General features: G+C 37.2%; 1 protein-coding gene across 1 annotated transcript; it reads right to left on the bottom strand.

Annotated features, from left to right (window-relative positions):
• Nucleotides 1-251: 251 nt before the first annotated feature.
• On the bottom strand, nt 252-16,852 carry casr (calcium sensing receptor). Its single transcript, XM_039661647.2, has 8 exons — nt 16,431-16,852; nt 15,855-15,994; nt 11,201-11,762; nt 9,502-9,808; nt 7,105-7,944; nt 6,762-6,992; nt 5,624-5,747; nt 252-3,750 (listed from the first exon to the last, which is right to left on the bottom strand). Exons 3-8 carry the CDS (start codon nt 11,395-11,397, stop codon nt 2,606-2,608), a joined length of 2,844 nt encoding a protein of 947 aa, XP_039517581.1. The 5' UTR covers nt 11,398-11,762; nt 15,855-15,994; nt 16,431-16,852; the 3' UTR covers nt 252-2,605.
• Nucleotides 16,853-19,350: the final 2,498 nt, after the last annotated feature.

The raw sequence follows: 19,350 nt of genomic DNA, 5'->3' as shown, positions 1-19,350 counted from the left end.
GAGATTCATTCCATCTGAAGGGATTTAAATGGGAAAAATCCAGTTGTAGGAGGCTATGTAGGCTAACGTTGCACTATAGGCTACACTTATATTAGCTAGTTGCTATTATTTTCTGTTTCTGTTTAATCTTGTTATATGCTGTTGTCTTCTCAAGTTAACCATGAAATAAAAAAAACAATTTGACAGTTATTTTTTTAATGGAATATTACAGTGTTTATTATTAATTGTATATACATGCACATTTAAAAAAAAAAAAAATAGTGTGCAATCGTTTATCCAATGACTTCCCCTCTCTTTTTCTTCACTGATGACGTTTTTACTGGCTTGAGGGCGGGGCAACCTGTCACTCACATGAGATCGACCAATAGCAATAACTTGTTTGAGAAGCTGTTTTTTTACAGTCTATGATTTCACTCGGATAGCCTACATCAAAATAGGGAAGAAAATACTAGCCTATTGAAACTTCTGTTTCATGCCAGTTTTAATAATCTATAATTTAATAATGTTTAATTAATCTAATGGGTGGTCTCTAAAATCAAATCACAGGATGATGTTGTTGAGTAGTTTTACATTGCTTGTGCTTTGGTAAAAATGAATTTGTGAGAAAATATTGAGAAAGTTAACTGGTAATTTAACCATCACTTCATTTTCTCCAGGGTTGCCAGGTCTGCGTAACAAAACGTAAAAAGAGCCCAAAGACCACACTTTAGCTATCTACACATTCCCTTTTGCTAGAAAAAGGCCTTCACTTGCCAGTGTTTAATGCTTTGAAGTCGCGTTCTCAGAAAAGCAGTCAGAGATGTACTGTAGATATGAGCAGTATTACAGGTTCTGTACCTTTCCCTTTGTGCTTGTAGCTCTTCTCTGAACAAGGTTTCTGGAAATTAAAAACAGGCAAAGCATGATGGCATGCATTTTTTTGAATGTTCCATTGTGGTTTAAGAACAGTTTCCAAAAATGTAAGACTGGAAAAACTTGAAGAGAGGGCAAGTCTCTGAGAAAACAACGAAATTAACATCTGAACTCTCTTATCCCCATTCGAGAAACGATCACACTTTTTACAATTCTCTCCCTTCCCCATCTGTGAAATCACCTGTTCCAAAAATCTATATGGTTTAATTGTTCACTTCAGGTCTTACATTGCACCTCACAAAATAATCCTGCAAAAAAAAAAACAGTAGTAAACTACTGGCAGCTGTGGTTGCAAAGCATCATACTGTAAAAATACGGTTTGTTACTGTTTTTGAAACTAACAGCTACTGTATTGTCAGCTACAGTATAAAACTTTAATTTAACAGCTATAATATATGCTCTAATACATAAACAGTAACACACCATATAGTTACAATATGATGCAGACAACCACAGCTGCCAGTAGTTTACCGTTTTTTTTTTTTTTACAGGATCATTTTTTACAGTGTATGAATGGTATATAAAACGTCTGTAAGTACAAAAAAGCTTCCAAAATGAAAAATAGACATGGAAATGCACATTTCAAACTTAAATGGTTGTAATTCAAGAATGCTTTGGAATATAGACATAAAATTGGTCTTGTTTTGAAGACGACATTTGGCAGATTTTTGTCGAAGTGAAACAAATTAAGAAATTGAAAAAGAAAAAAAGTTTGAGTTTATGGTAAAAAAAAGAGCTACTCTAAAACTGCAGAAAAATCAAAGCCAAAAATCGGAACAAGTTGTGTTTAAAATTTAAGCATGATATCTCAAAAAATAAGCTTTCAGAAAAGATTTTGTTTGGGCGCAGTACCGAACGCTTCCACTGGGGCACAACCAGACTCCATTACAGCCCATATAAGGGCGCCTCCATTTCCAGATGTGTTTTGAGTCATTTACACAATTTTCATACAATCTATGAAGTAGCGATCCTATTCAGAAGTAGTATGGGAAGTTTGGCAGATTTTGATATGAATTCAACCTCTAAGAAACACATACAAAGAACACGCATTTGCGTTATAGCTTCCTGCCACATCACAAATGGTGAATTTATTATTGTTTTCTTTATATTTAAAACATTTTCAGACCTTTTTTTCTAAAATAATTGAATGAATGCAATTTTTTGAACTATTTGCATGAAAACAAACTGAGGTTTCTACCTTTTTTTCATGATTTTTCATTGCTATTTCAAAATAAAGGTCTGAACACGCTTTATGAGTATGAAAATATTCTTGTTGCAAATTGATAAATTACAGCTCCCCTGAAAATCAGTCACCAAATATGGATTTTTAAGATTTAAAGCTTTCAAATGATATATATTTTGTCAATATTACTTAAGGTCTTTCATAAGATATTATTGTTTTAAAATATAATGGCGGACATGACAGTTAACCTTTGGCTCAAATGTAAACACGAGACCTAGTACAACTATTATCAAGGGACTGGACAATCACATTAGACATAAATCAGGTGTTTTTGTTTTATTTATCTGCTTCTGTGTTACATTTTACACGTAAAAAGTGCCAATGGCTTGCACGAAATGAGTTCTGGCAGGTCTAAGCATTGTTGACAGAGACTAGTCTGTTTTCACATTTAGTGGAGGTTGATTCTAGAAAATGACTTTCGGATACGACGGAAACACGAGTTCTTATTAATCACTTCACCGAGTTCTTTCTAGCCTCCTCAAAGCTCAAGGAGAGACTGACTGTTCCACTTCCAAAGCTCACCCTCGGTTTCTGACTGTGTCTGCGTGTGGAGGGCGACTCCGCTTCATTCCCATTGGTCTTCATGCTGATCGACGAAGAGGGCGAGGAGGCCGAGGAGCCCCCCACACTGCCTGATCGCTTCCTGGAGGCAGAGCTGTGTCGTAGAGTCGCCTTCGCCGCCGCTTTGAAAGAATGAGCTGCGGTGCTGCAGCGAACCTCCTCGGTCGTGTTCCTGGATGGTTTTAAGAGGATGATGTACACCTTGTTGAAAAAGATACAGGCTAGCAAACTGAAGCTGGAAGCCAGAATGGCAATGACCTCAACCGCTGAGACAAACTTGCCGTACGTGCTGAAGTACGCGGGGATGAAGGAGATCCAAACGATGAAAAAAATGAGCATACTAAACGTGATGAACTTGGCCTCCGTGAAGTTTTCGGGAAGTTTTCGAGACTTGAATGCAAAGAAGAAACAGATGGCGGCCAGCAGGCACGTGTAGCCAATGAGGAATCCCAACGCCATCATGGAGCCCTCGTTGCAGGTGATGAAGATGATCTCATCGATGTCATAGTTTTTGTAACTCCCCGGTGGAGCATTGTACAACCAAACCACGCAGATCATCACTTGGACAAACGTGAAGAGGAACACTAGTAGGAACTGCAGGTTCAGTCCCCACCATTTACGGTGCAGGCTGGTGGGGATTTTGGCTTCAAACACTAGTAGGACGCGATTGGTTTTAACAAGAATGCAAGAGATGCATAACACAAAGCTGATCCCAAAGGCTGGTTGCCGTACACGGCATGTCCAGTCCTGTGGTTCGCCTATGAATATAAGAGAGCTGGAGAAACAACAGATAAGCGAAAAGAGCAAAAGAAACGAGAGCTCTCGGTTGGATGCTTTCACAACTGGAGTGTCACGGAACTGCACGAAAACACCCAACACAAAAGCTGTTAGCAGGACCCCAAGCACCGCAAATAAGGTTAAAGCGATCCCAAAAGGCTCGGTCCAGGACAGAAACTCAATCTCTTTCAGAAAGCAGGACGTGTGATTGCCGTTAGACCAGGAGTTGTTTGGGCATTTAGAGCAAACACTGGCATCTGTGGAGAAAAGAAAAGTTTAGATTTTAATTGTTTTTCAGGAACAAAATACAATATTCTATGGAAGCTTGTTTCTGCCACGAAATGAAAAATAAAAAGGGTAATTGCGACTTTTTATCTCACAATTCGGACTTTTTTCTCACAATTGCGAGTTTACGTCTCACAATTCTGACTTTATTTCTCAGAATTGTGAGATATAAAGTCAGAATTGTGAGATATAAAGTCAGAATTGCGTGATATAAAGTCGCAACTGCGTGTTATAAAGTCAGAATTACGTCAGAATTGTGAGATTTAAACTATTCTGAGGGGGGAATAAGTTAATCTTTTTTTCCCCATAGAATTGGCCTGATAACTCGCAATTGTGAGTTTATATCTCACAATTCTGAGAAAAGATGTTGAAATTTCGACATATAAACTCGCAATTATGTGTTATAAAGTCAGAATTGCGAGATATAAAGTCACAATTGCGAGTTATAAAGTCAGAATTGCTTGAAATAATGTCGCAATTACGTGTTATAAAGTCAGAATTACGAGATATAAAGTCAGAAGTGCGAGATATAAAGTCGCATATATATATGCGTGTTTATATCATTCAATTCTGACTTTATATTTATATCACGCAATTCTGACTTTATATCTCGCAACTCTGACTTTATATCTCGTAATTCTGACTTTGTATCTCGCAATGTTGACTTTATAACACGCAACTGCGAATTTATATCTGACAATTGGGACTTTATTTCTCACAATTCTGACTTCATATCTCGCAATTGTGAGATAAAAAGTCGCAACTATTTTATTTTTTTTTATTCAGTGGCGGAAACAAGCTTCCATAATATTCTGATAATTACGTTAACACTTTACAATAAGGTCTCAATTGATTAGTTAATGTTTCAGTTAATGATTAATAATCCAATCTTTACATTTAATAATCTTTGTTAATTATGGTTAATAAAATCCAGTCTGTAAAAAATGATTGTGATTTTAATGGTAAAAGACAGTGCAAAAAAAAGTTTCCTTACTACATACGGTAAAAAACTGTGATAGATCTAACGGTACATTTAATGTAATTTAACTGTAAAATACTGTTAAATTTAGTTTCTGAAAGTAAAAAAGAACTAATTGTATAATTCACAGTGAAAAAACGTAATTTGACATTCCCACATTTCCCTGCGTGACGCTTCATATTTTAAGTATTTTTGTTGAAATACCCGTTTCTTCATAGTTTTCTTCGTTTTTTTTTTTTTAATCAATTATGTACATTAGGTTTCTATGTTACATGTAATACTGTTAAATTAGTGTTTATTGCATTTTTTAATTTTCATGTGTGTTACCATGATGGCGTTTAAAGGAGTAGTTCACTTTTCAAAAAACTTTTGCTGATAATTTGCTCACCCCCGTGTCATCCAAGATGTCCATGTCTTTCTTTCTTCAGTCGAAAAGAAATTAAGGTTTTTGATGAAAACATTCCAGAATTTTTCTCCATATAATGGACTTTAATGGGAACCAAACGGTTCAAGGACCCTTATTCATCGTCTGGTGTCGTTTAAAGCCCTTTGAAGCTGCACTGAAACTCTCATTTGGACCTTGAACCGTTTGGTTCCCATTGAAGTCCATTATATGGAGAAAATCCTGGAATGTGTTCATCAAAAACCTTAATTTCTTTTAAACTGAAGAAAGAAAGACATGGACATCTTGGATGACATGAGGGTGAGTAAATTATCAGCAAAAGTTTTTTTTTAAAGTGAACTACTCCTTTAAGTCTTGACTCATGTATACTTTAATGCTGTCTCTTTCCACCATTGCTGCTTCCACCAGCAAAAAAATTACTGTTCTAATAGATATTAATTTGCTGAATTATTCATTTGCTAACCTTTATGATCACTGTACTCCCCATCTGAGCACTCTGTGCACTCGAAGCAGCATGTGGGTTTGCCATCAATAATTCCTTTTCTGGTTCCAGGTTCACACTCGTCGCTACAGTTGGAAAATGGTACCTGGCAGAGAAAAGAGAAAAAATGAATTGGCTCATGTAATAAAACAAGTCACATTTGCTGCTGTAAAATGACTGGAGAAGGATTCCTTTGGGTTTGCCATTAGTTAAAGGGTTAAAAATTCACATATAAACATTGGTCAGCTAACATAAATAAAGCACATCAAATACGGTAAAGGTAAGCTCAAACGTACTTGCTTGACACGTGAGAACAAACTCATTGTTTCGTGAGGAACTAGAGCCCGACCGATAAAGGATTTTGAAGGCCGATACCGATTCAAATATTTTTGGGTTTTAAAATCCGATATATCGGCCGATATTTTATTTATTTATTTTTTTAAACTGGACATGATAGTCACAAATTTTGTCATGTTTATTTGAGTTTAGAGAACTGATGTGGATGTTCTTTTAATTGTTATTCAAGCAATGTATGTATCGTGACCAACTCAACGAGTGTTGCCAACAGGAACGGTGTAGAGTGCCCTCTGGTGGACAAACTATACAACTCCAACACTCGTGACATGGTTCAAGCGTGTTTCGTCCGTTTTAATTGTATTGTTGAAATATTCATTTATCGGCCATTATAACTGCCGATACCGATAGATTGGAAAATGCCTAATATCGGCCTGCCGATATATCGGTCTGGCTCTAGAATGAACCTCACTGGTTCTCGCATGTAAAGCTCGAGTTTATTTAATTTGAGTGATCTATGCGCTCTGTTATTTAAATACTTAAAGAGATTGTTTCTCTTCAGAAGACTTTGATTAAACTACTCAATACATATGGACTTCTTAAATGAAGAGATCACGATTTGAACGTTTTGAAGCATCAGAGTTAAAGGGATACTTCACCGTTTTTTCATATTAAACTATGTTATTCCCTTAACTAAGACGAGTCGATGCATACCTCTGTGCGCAATTGATGACATCATTTTCATATTTGGGCGAACTATCGCTTTAATAAAAGCATAACATTTCCTCTAATCTGAGTGCCAAGAAATTCGGGTACTGTTGCTTACCTCAGTAAGACGGCCGTTCCACAGTATTTTTGTCTTGTCGATGGAAAGTTTGGCCCCGTTCTTGTTATGTATGCTGTAATAACCAACTTCCTTAAACACAACAGACCCATCCTCAGGTGATCGATGCCAGTTTATGATGGTGTAATTTGCTGAGAGCTCACTGCCGTTGTCAAAGCGCACCCTCTCCCCCATGCTGTTTATGAAATTGAGGTGTCTCAGCTGTTTCAGAACCTTTTAGAATAAAAAAGATAGGTTTGTGAATATCATTACATTTGTATGAGACTTTCCTAGAATTGAAAAGAGAAGAGGGGAGCCTATGTTGTATGGTAAGTAAGTAACTCACCTGCCAAGCTTCAACTTTCCTAATGTCAGCGCAAGAGCCATTAGCAAACAACCCTTTTCCAGGTGTGCAGGTAAGTATGTCCTGAAGTGCCTGTGCTATGGCATAAACAGCCACGTACACGTTGTAAGAAATCCTTAGGTGCGTGTAGTCCAGGTACGGAGTCTCTACACTTGCAATGTCCTCTTCACCAGTGCACAGAGGCCTGAAACTTGTACTGCCATTTTCACTGTCCTCGTTCCTTGGACTATCTTCTAGGTAACAGTTAAAAGTCTCCTCCCAAAACTCCCTCACAAACTCATTATGGCTGGACTTCTTTGGATGGACTTGCTGTAAGAACTCTTTAAAGCCGGGTATGTGTCCAGCCCTCAACGCAAAGCCAATCGTTCCTCCCATGACATCGATGTACTCTGGCTTGGCGACCAGGCTAGAGCTGGCCCACGCCTCACTCGCCAACCAGACCCGGTCTGTGACGTTTCGCCTCACCATCTCTTTAATAAGTGGCTCCACATCCGGTCCGCTAGCGAACACGGCAATGACCTTGGCGGTTGAGTTCTCGATGCGGTCTGCCAGGCGGCGAATCTCAGCTTCGTCAATGTATTGTGAAATTAAAACATTGAGATCGATGCAGATGTCCCTGTGAAACATTTCATTCTCAAACTTTTCAATACCCGGACGGCCATATTCATCATCAGAGGCGATGGCAATCACCCAGTTCCACTGGAAGTGGTCAATGATGGCAGCCATAGCAATAGCCTGATACTCGTCTGTGGGGATAGTTCTCATGAAGGATTTGTACTGATTCTTGTTGCTCAAAAGGCGACTGGATGAAGCATAGCTGATCTGAAAGAGAGTAGAGGAGAGGGACTGTTCATTTTTCAGAAAATGACAATTCATTGAGACCATATCTGTCAAGCTCCAAAAAGGACACAAGTCCTCCAAAGCCATAGGATTTTTCTTTTTTTCTTTTCAAGCATTGAGGAAAATACTTAAAGGATTAGATCACGTTTGAAAAAACTTTTGCTGATTATTTACTCACCCCCATGTCATCAAAGATGTCCATGTCTTTCTTTCTTCAGTCGAAAAGAAATTAAGGTTTTTGATGAAAACATTCCAGGATTTTCTCCATATAATGGACTTCAATGGGAACCAAACGGTTCAAGGTCCAAAAGACAGTTTCAGTGCAAACTGCAAACTGTTCAAAGGGCTTTAAACGATTTCAGACGATGAATAAGGGTCTTATCAAGCGAAACGATCGCTCATTTAAAAAAAAAAAAACTTTAAGTTTTATAAGCACAAATGGTCGCCATGCTCTGTTCTGTGATGCGCGTTCGTGACTCTCCTGTTCGAACTCGTTCATCAAAATGAACGAAACGTTTTTCATGTCATTTGGTTCATTCAACGAACAAAATGAACAAGTTGACTCTGGAAAAGATTCATTTTGATGAACAAGTTCAAATAGGAGACTCGCACATCGCACATCACAGAACAGAGCAAGGCGAGCATTTGAGCTTATAAAACTTAAACTTTGTAATTTTTTTTTTTAAATGAGCGATCGTTTCGCTTGATAAGACCCTTATTCCTTGTCTGAAATCGTTTATAGCCCTTTGAACAGTTTGCATTGAAACTGTCTTTTTGAATCGTTCGGTTTCCATTGTTCCATTGAAGTCATCAAAAACCTTCATTTTTTTCGACTGAAGAAAGAATGATCAAGAATGGTCACCACCTCAAAGAGCATACACAGAGAAGTCCAAATTAAACATGATTTAATGACTCGTAAATGTAAGTACACACTAATGGCCTAAGACACGAAACGTTTGTGTGAGAAAACGAACAGTATTTATATTGTTTTAGCCACAAAGCGCCTTCAGATCACTTGGACGTGGCTGTGGTTACAAGAGGTAAAACGATATAAATACTGTTCGTTTTCTCACACAAACCGCTCGTTTCGTGTCTTAGGCCATCAGTGTGTACTTACATTCATGAGTCATTAAATCATGTTTAATTTGGACTTCTCTGTGCTTGCTCTTTGAGGTGGTGACCATAGACCTCCATTATATGACTGACAGACACAAACGGTTTGACCTAAAAATATCAAAATTGAAACTCCTGCGGAAACAAAGACACCTACATCTTGGATGCCCTTGAGGTAAGATAAAACATACCAAAAATTAATTTCAACGTGAAACTATCCCTTTAAAATCCCTTTTACCCAATTCACCTGTGGTGTCTTGCCTTAAAGCATGTATTTTTTTTTCCAGTAATGGTAATCCAGTAATGCAACTGTCTTTAAAACTTTCTTCCAAAATGAACTGATTCATAATACATTTACCAAGCCCATTTGTTACTTTTTAATTTCCCACAGAAACTACTCTAATTGATGTTAAAATGCAAAAGCACCTGAGGAATGTAGAAGAGGCCCACTAGGTCAGCCACTGCTGTAGACACTGCAGATCCAGACGCCCCAACCACTGCAATGGTTGATGGGATGTTCCCTGTGCAGTTACAGAACTCATCCAAGTTGAGCGAATCGATCTTATTCTGTGCAACGAAGCTTAGCGACGCCTCCAGGGCCTTCGAGACAGTGTTGCATGTGTCAAATATACGATAGCCAAGCGTGAGGTTTGGAAGAAGAGTAGAGCTGTTGTTGATCTCCTCTATAGCAAAGATCATAGATTGTAGCCAACGGAATCCACGAAAGTTATACCTGGAAAAAGAAAGTGTAATTATATAAAGACCGAAATTTGAGTCATATTTGTCATTTAAAGTAGTCACGTTAAACAAAGAGGAATGGACCTAGAATTAACACGAAAGAAAACAGGCTGTGAGATGGACATACTTGGTATATTTAAGCTAACAAAAACTAGCAAAGTAAGTCTTACAGCTGTGTTTTCATTTACCTCATACTAAATATGGCTTTTTATGCTGATTAAAGTTCTTAAAGGGATAGTTCACCCAAAAATTAAAATTCTTTCATTGATTACTCACCCGCATGTTGTTCCAAACCTGACTTATTCATATTAAGAGCACAAATTAATATCTTTTTGATGAAATCTGAGAGCTTTCTCGATTTTATTCACACTTAAACATTGATCAGCAAACATAAACAGAAGCTGAACTGAACCTGTTTGATGCACGAGAACAAACCTCAAACGTGATGCGCAACACGAGAATGAACCTTATTGGTTCATTGGTTCTCGTTTACCACTGATGTGTGAGTTGATGAATGTTTATGTGAATAAAAGCCTAAATTCAATCTGTTCATCATATAAAGCAATTGAAACCGCTCGATTCATTTGGATTACTCAAGCGGCAACATTCTAATCTGAAAAATGAAGCCTACCCGGAAGTGCGAAAAACCGCAATGCATCTAAAATCCGCTAGAGGGAGGTCCCAAAATAGAGCAAATATCCATAGACAGCATGTTACAGCATAAATTCATGCTTTTACAGTTTGGTCCCATGGACTTTTATTGTATTTTTCGATAGGTTCCGGGTGCCTGACAACTATGAGGGGGGTGAATTTTTTTCTAACTCGTTAGTTTAGATCGTATTTAGATATAAAATGTATGACAAATAAGGGCGGTTAACTTTGATTGACAGCTGATAACGGGATGCGCCGAGTGGAATTTGACGTCTTGGCCATGATCTGACAACACATCCAACCACCTCCGTATTTTGTAATACCCAAGATTTTCCAATATGGCGCCGCCCATACCCCCATAAGTCTATGGGTGACATCACAGACGCTTTGTCCATATTTTTTACAGTCTATGGTATTAGTTAAGGATCTCTTTATTAATTTTTTGAAGCGGTAGTTGTGTAGAGGTCTATGGAGGCACATAAAACTCTCAGATTTCATCAAAAAGACCTTCAATGAATAAAAGTCATACAGGTTTGGAACAACATGTGAGTAATTAATGACCGAATTTTTATTTTTGGGTGAACTATCCCTTTAACAGTGGCTGTAAAATACATTTTTCTCCAAATACATAAAACGCAAAATTCTGTGAAGGGTAAGTCATCAAAATATTAAGGTCAGTGAAAAGACCTTGCAAACCACTTAAAAAAATAACCAGTTTAGCATGTTGTGTTTCTACCTGACACACTCAGTTGACTCTGGCCTTGCTGCAAGATCCTGGTCTTTGGAAGCCACCCCAAAGTGTATCGGGAAAAGCCCCCCCAGCAGTATGTCTCCTGTCTTCTGGGCCCTCTGATACGGGCCATAGGTAGAAATCACGCAGCTGAAGCCCAACAGAACCAAGTAATGCAAGTAATACTTCAGTTGACACCTCATTGCTTCAGTTGGTTTCTAATGCGGCCTTCATGGAGCAAGGTTGATGTTGGCAGGAGTTCACACTAGTTTCTTCAATCAGAATTTTTCGTTTCAAACCAAATCTTTAGTTGATGGAATCAATAGATATGCAAAGTGTCAGATGCACCAGCACATTTGTGAGTGGTGAAGGAGCTGGGGAGTCTACCCACATTGCTGATCATGTACGGGTTTATTTGCGGATCTGTTGATCCTTCAATTCCTTCCTCCAGTAAGCTCCTCTCCTGTTCATTATGTGATGGATTGAGGAAACCACGGCCCATGAAAGGAAATTACAGCAGTTTGATTTTTGGTTCGCCACACAGTGATTGGTTGAATGCTGAATATTCCTAAAGAAAACATAAAAGTGATTAGTTAATTGAACAAAACAATAAAAACAATGTTAATACTGATACAACAGTTCTTGAATTCGATCTTATCCCTTTGTCGCGATTTTCAGATTGGTGGAGATTTCTTTGCAGAATCATAGATCATTTGTTTATTTCACCAGAATATTGCTGTTGAATACAAGTATTATTTTTTTTAAATGGCCTCATCATATACCATCAATTATCAATCAACTGACAGTAGGCCTGTCTTTAAAGGTTTGTAAGGTAATGTTCAAAATTAATTTCTTTATGCATCACTGCGTTCATCTTTTTGCTCATTTCAACAGCGCTGGGAATTTTTCAGGGACTTTCTACTGCCTTGCTTGTGTGATGTTATCCTCCAAGCAGTCTCCCCTTAAAGGTGCATTGCGCAAGTCTCTGAGTTTTTGCAGAACTACGCCCCCTCTGGCGAGAAGTGAAACTGCAACCACAGGTGTGAACGCTCATGGACCACACACACGCACGCTTGCACGAGCTGTTCATAACCAAAGGAGCATCAGCAGCACAAATCTTTTGTAACAGTCATAATGTCTTCAGAGGTAATAAAGTTATAAATCTGCAAGTCATTTTAAATATATGAAAGGAAAGACATTCGAGTAAATTACACACTTGTGTGTGTGTGAGGGGGAAACTTTGTTTTTGTTTCCATCTATCTCCATGTTGAACTGTTTTATGTTTACTGTATCCACTTATGATTGTATTATTATGGAAACACGTTCATGAACAATATAAGTTATTACTTTGTATAGGACCCGTTTGAGTCCTAGAGCAGACCGGAGATCTCTCCATTTGTTGAAAGCTTCCCGATGTTGACTCTCATCTTTTTCCGACGCCTCGCTCTCTAGACAAACGTTTTTCTTTTCTTTGTGTTACGTGGAGTTTGCGTTAGGGTTTGGAATGAACTAAGCCGGTCTCTTTGAATCTTCTATTTTCGTCGAAATACGGAGTATGGCGGTGAATACACAAACCTGCCAGACATAGCCAGGCGAGCGTGAACGCGCATGACGTCACGCCCAGTCTCAAATCCGTCCCGAATCCCTCTTATTTATTTTACTGTACAGGATTATAGAGGCAATCGCAGTGATCAGAGAAGGGCTCGTTCAGACCATCAGGCAATTGTTTAAGCATGGGTTAGAAAAACTGTTATTTTTAACATGAAATTTTGCATAATGCACCTTTAAAAATAAACTGGAAGAAAAAAAAAACGAAAAAAATAAAAAGTGACACCAATGGATAAAGTTACAGTGGGAAGCAGCGTCTCTCATTCCTCCTGTGAGCCCATTGAGTTAACAGACCCCCTAAAATGTGCCGTGGGTTTGGTGGGGGTGACTAAGAACGAATGGGCAAAGTCACATGAGACTGTAAGGAAAATAACATGAAAGCTTCTCGTGAAGTTAGCATCACCCTTAGAGTCACAAGTCTTACCTCAGTATCATCCTAACCTACATCTCTTTCCTTGTTCCTTCTCTCTCCCATGCAGAGATCACTGAAAGTCATCCAAAAATCTATGGTTTAATGTGAATAATTATCAATTATCGTTTGAAAAGTCTCACTGCGACTGGTACAAATGTCTCATTCTCCACAGAAAAAAACCAAAAGGTAATAAAGTTAAGTGTTTAGAGATAAGATTCACACAGAGGAGGGTTTGTCTTCCAGGCAAATGCCATCCGGCCCTCAAAAGGTGTCAACTCTGAATGCAAATTCCCATTGTTAGCAAATGTTTCCATGTGAAAGAAGTTTCTATAAGAACGAATGAACGAATCTTGAAAAATTAACGAATCTTTTCCCGAGTCAACTCATTCATTTAGTTCGTTGAATGAACCAAATGACACGAAAAAAAGATTCGTTCATTTTGATAAACGAGTTCGAACAGGAGAGTCACGAACGCGCATAACAGTACAGAGCAAGGCGAGCATTTGAGCTTATAAAACTTAAACTTTGTTATTTTTTTTTTTTCTAAATGAGCGATCGTTTCGCTTGATAAGACCCTTATTCATCGTCTGGAATCGTTTAAAGCCCTTTGAACAGTTTGCAGTTTGCACTGAAACTGTCTTTTGGACCTTGAACCGTTTGGTTCCCACTGAAGTGCATTATATGGAGAAAAATCCTGGAATGTTTTCATCAAAAACCTTAATTTCTTGTCGACTGAAGAAAGAAAGACATGGACATCTTGGATGACATGGGGGTGAGTAAATTATCAGCAAAAAGTTTTTTTTTGTTTTTTTTTTAAGTGAACTACTCCTTTAAGATCATTATTAAAAGAACAGCTGAAAATCTGTTAAATATAATAAACATGAAATTTGTTTGTGTTCTTGGTTATTCATTTTGAATCAATATATAAAAGCTATAAAAAAAAACTACTTTGATGAGAAATGTTGGTGGTAAAATGCCATTTTCACAAGATGTAAACTAAATCTCGGATGTCTCCAGAGTGTGTGTGTGTGTGACGTTTTAGCACAAAATACCCCACAGATATTTTTATATAGCATGTTAAAATTTTGTGACTGGCCCTTTAAATGCAAATGAGCTGCTGCAGAGGGCGGGGTTTCAAAAGCTCGTGTGTTAGCAGCTACGATTTTTTCCTCACACTAAAATGACAGAAATGGAGTCAGTCAAAGATGGAGAGACTCAAGAAGAAGTGACAACATGTAGAATGCAAAAGGACATCTCTGAATGGTTAGTTGATGAATTTATGTTGCTGATGTGGAGTTAACTATCTTCAATTAGGATATTGTGTCATGTAATCTATAAATCGCTCATATAGGAACTGTTGTGAGATGCACACAGAGTGAATTTCTATTGCATGTGAAAAGATGGATGCTAAAGTTGGAGCTGACTCACAAATGTACTCTATTATACAACCACTCTTCCTCTTCTCAACATGGACTGCGTGTGCCCGGGGGCGGGGCTTATGCACATTTTACGGTTGGTGACGTTACTAACCCGGGAGGAGGAAGCTCGTGTAGTCCCTACCAGCCATCTGTTGTGGTCATAAATATCTTCCTTTGCTTTGAACTTTGAGCATTGTAACTTTGATAATGTTGTTTATGCTCAAACAGCAACATTACACACTAACTAAAGTTAGAAAAGTGAAATCACACTTTACCACCCCTTTAACAACTGTGTGAAGTTGTGTAGTGCTCTGTAATGCTGTACCCTTTATGATGTATGAGCTCAACTTGACCTTCCATGGTGAATGAAATAGAAGTAATGTCACTGAATTAACTACAACTTGTCATTTTTAATATTTGTTTATACTCTCAAGAGTAGAGCCCGACCGATAAAGGATTTTGAAGGCCGATACCGATACAAATATTTTTGGGTTTTAAAATCCGATATATCGGCCGATATTTTTTTTTTTATTAAATATTGTTGGATTTCACACACGTGTAAAAGAAAAGCTAACTTTTCTGCACAAGATACGTTTGATACTTTTTCTCTATGTCTAAATGTTCACTCCTCACAAGTATAACTTACATTTTACAATGCAGGAACTGTAACTAGAGATATGCTAGTTATAAATACAGTAATCATTACTTTATTTAGGCAGAAATAGTTCATTGTGGTTTCCAAGCTCATTAATGTTAACGTTAGCGGTCTTCCACTGATGATAGTGGCATTAGCTTGTCTATGATGAGCCATAATTTAGCAATGGACAACATCATACTGCAAATTGTAAAACATACATTTTCAATATAACAGGCCAAGGAGAGATGATTGAAGCGTGTTTCGTCCATTTTTATTTTATTTTTTAAATATTAATTTATCGGCCATTATAACTGCCAATACCGATATTATGGAAAATGCCTAATATCGGCCTGGCTCTACTCAAGAGTTAATATTTGTACGCAACATTGGTCTAATAATTGCAATAGAGCCATTTTATTTCAGATGTTCACACCACTAGCAGAATTAAAATATGAAAGGATGAGCTTGTATTTTTTTTAACCTCAATGACAGTTTCACCGTGTTGGTGGACATCACAATTTTGTTAATATCTGAAAATATCCGCATGGTTTCTCTTGGGTTGAGACTGAGTTCCACATGACTAACCTTCCCACTGCTGGATCTCTGTGTGATACTACGGCCAGTTTAGAGTCACTTCCCAGGTGTAACGCTTCAGAATCCAGCTCATTAACTCTGGAAATATGCTCCAGCAGGATCTGGCTATTCCACAAAAACTGGTCAAGTCTCTGGAAAAAAGGTTAAGGGTGGTTTAACATTCAGAGAATGGGGTGCATCTGCAAATTCAGAGAGTATTGATCAATAAAAGTTGAAGTTTGAGGATAAATGACACTCATAATCTAGTTTTTTTTGTACAATGTAATGACAATTGGCCTCATTCATGAAGAATTACACACATTTTTCAGAATAGAAATTTCAGAAAAGCAATTTAAGAATAGTTTTACGAACTTAGTTTCAAGATTTAATGCCAAATGTGCTCAAAACTCCACAGACAATGCAGATTAAACCCCACTTTAAAATCGTTCCCTCTGCAACGTAGCAAGGTAGATTGCACATTATTGGCTTTTCCTTGCACAGAAGCAGGCATCACAACTGAAAATATTTTTAAAAAGCATTATATAATTCATATTGCATTATATAAGTATTCAAAACAAAGACACTTACCTTAGTGACAAAAGCATCAAGTCACAAATTCCATACAAAAAGATCTCGTCACGCAACACCTAGTGAGGGTCAAGACAAACAATTCACAACGGAAACGACCAACTGTTGGTAGTGCTGAACCCTAATTATGTGAATCATTATTCTCTCTTATTTGCCTCTGCTTTGAATGTTAGATCATTTTTTGAGTTCCTCCATTAATGCTGAGTGCTGTGACTGTGTGTGCTGTTCCTATGAGTAGGGTTAAACATTAACCAGAGACATCAGTCCATTTCCTCTGGCTGGTTTTGGTCATCCTGTGGTCACTCCTATTTCACTCACCTCACACAACATGGCTGAATTATTAAAATGGTCACCACACTTCAATAGCAAGCGTTCCGTAATGCAGATTTGCACACAAAAACAAGAAGAATCAGCGTCTTAGCAGAAATATCTCACTTTTTATGGCGAAACAAAGGCCAAAATAATAACTAAATTAAAAAAAAAAAAATTACCTAAAAGTAGCTACTAGTTTCAACTTTAAAAGTGCCCCTTCTAATTTCTAGGCAATTACACCAAGTAGCAATTAGACACTATTTACAAGTGAAAATAGCATTTTCTTTGCAATAGATGCAATATAGCCCTCAATCGGGTCATACAACCCCAATCGACTTTTACTTCATCTCAGTGGAATAAGATTTTGTGACTTTTCATACATTATCTATCTATACACACAAAAAACTGGGCTTTATTCGGTTGTTCTGAAGGTATGTAAAAAAAAAATGTTCACACTTCTCGTCTTCGGGGTCAATATGACCCCACATTGAAATGAATGGGAAATGTGAAAAAAAAAAAAAAACTAAATATATAAATCTGGCATACATCTAAAAAAATTTTACACAGAAATGAAGGCCTAAATGCAATGAATGCATCATAAAATAAATAATATTTCATATGCAGGCTAATGGTGTAGTTGAGGAATTGTGTGGTATATGGATACAAAAGTACTCTATATCTCCAAAACACAGAATCAATGAAAAAAAAAATATTTGCATGATTAAAAATGCGTATTTTTTGTACAATTACTCAATCAATATCCCCGAAGCCCAGAAGTGTAAACGGGAAATGAAGACCATTTGAAGGTTAAACTGCAAATATCTATATATAGACGCTATTTACACTAAGTGAATATAGTGATATATTATATTTACACTATGTATACTTCTTGCACCTCAGCATTGTTGTACATTAACAGGATGCAGTAATAGTGTACAGTAAATGACTACATTATTAAATGGACAACACCTTACCCTAACCGATATTAAACAGTTGCTAAGCACTCTATTTCCTTTACACTTTTCAAATATTTTCTTTATTTTTATTGAAAATAAATGATAAATGGCAAAAGGCGTATTCGAACTCGTTTTTTTAATCTTGTGTGGTCCAGCCTTACATTAGTGGGCAGAGTTAGTGTAAATTGCCTTTCCCAACAAGACAGGCTCTTAATGCAAATAGACACACCGTAATTGGCAGGATCAATCATGATAAGATTTCACTCGCAAGATTTTTTTTTTTGAGGATTTAATGTAATTCAAGAAATGGTTACTGTTGTTGAATCATGCCTTTCTGTACCAACCCAGGCTCATTGACAAATTCAAGAATCATGATTCCTTTTTCCCAAAACTACTATATTTTAATTAACACGCACCGAGCCCTGAGATTAAGACTCAAATTCCTTTAAACAAAGAAATCTTCTGGACAGAAACCTGGTTTGAGTTTCCTAGGAAGATTGGGAACAACTTACAATAAGGTTTCATTAGTTAACAATAGTTAATTTCTTTAATGGACTAAGAATGGACAATACTGTGCAGCATTTATTAAAGGAGTAGTTCACTTTTGAAAAAACTTTCGCTGATAATTTACTCACCCACATGTCATCCAAGATGTCCATGTCTTTCTTTCTTCAGTCGAAAAGAAATGAAGGTTTTTGATGAAAACATTCCAGCATTTTTCTCCATATAATGGACTTCATTGGGAACCAAACGGTTCAAGGTCCAAATGAGAGTTTCAGTGCAGCTTCAAAGGGCTTTAAACGACACCAGACGATAAATAAGGGTCTTATCTAGTGAAACGAACGGCCATTTAAAAAAAAAGTTTAGGTTTTAGAAGCTTAAATGGTCACCTTGCTCTGTGATGCACGTTTGTGACTCTCCTGTTCGAACTCGTTCATCAAAATGAACAAATCTTTTTCCCAGAGTCATTTGGTTGATTCAACGAACAAAATGAACGCATTGACTTGAAACTGTCTTTTGGACCTTGAACCGTTTGGTTCCCACTGAAGTCCATTATATGGAGACAATCCTGGAATGTTTTCATCAAAAACCTTTTTTGATGAAAAAAAGCAAAAGTTTTCATAAGCAAACTACTCCTTTAATCCATGTTAGTTCATTTCCATATTAAACAAATTGCTTTTAATATTGTATTAGTAACATTATTGATGCACTAACATGAACAAAAAAAACGAAGATTACATTAACATTAAAAAAGTTTGGTAAAACATTGTTAAATGTTAACAAATGACACCTTATTATTAAGTGTTAATGAAAGCTTAGCTTCTACACTCCAGGTAACTAATCAAATAAGCAACTTTGATAACACCAACACGCTGATAACTTTCAAAAATCACCTTATTGATATAGTAAACTCAATAGACCAAAGGGTTGGTCCTGGTTTCCAATAAATCACACATGTCCAGGTCTCTCTTGGAAAAGAGGTTTTACATCTCAATGAACAACCTGGTTAAATAAAGGTTAACAATAAAAAAACCTGATCTCCATCCATCCAAACTTCTTTGAAATGAGCAGTGCAGCATATTTTGCAGACTTTTTTTAACTTAAAAGGAAAGCCAAACCATTTTCTTTGCACACATGCATCCAGCCATAGA

Source organism: Pimephales promelas, chromosome 4 (genome assembly GCF_988280905.1).
Source record: "Pimephales promelas chromosome 4, fPimPro1.hap1.1, whole genome shotgun sequence".
In the NCBI taxonomy this organism is placed as follows: Eukaryota; Metazoa; Chordata; class Actinopteri; order Cypriniformes; family Leuciscidae; genus Pimephales; species Pimephales promelas.
The sequence above is the reverse complement of the archived record's forward strand: the minus strand, read 5'-3'. Positions and strand labels throughout refer to the sequence as shown.

What these genes read in the sequence shown, in the direction of transcription:
- casr (XM_039661647.2), bottom strand. Translation starts at nt 11,397, where the DNA reads ATGAGGTGTCAACTGAAGTATTACTTGCATTACTTGGTTCTGTTGGGC. An exon ending in GAGTCAACTGAGTGTGTCAG is followed by an intron (nt 9,809 to 11,200) that starts GTAGAAACACAA and finishes TTCTTTTTCCAG; the next exon opens with GTATAACTTTCGTGGATTCC. An exon ending in GGAACGGCCGTCTTACTGAG is followed by an intron (nt 5,748 to 6,761) that starts GTAAGCAACAGT and finishes TTTCTCTGCCAG; the next exon opens with GTACCATTTTCCAACTGTAG.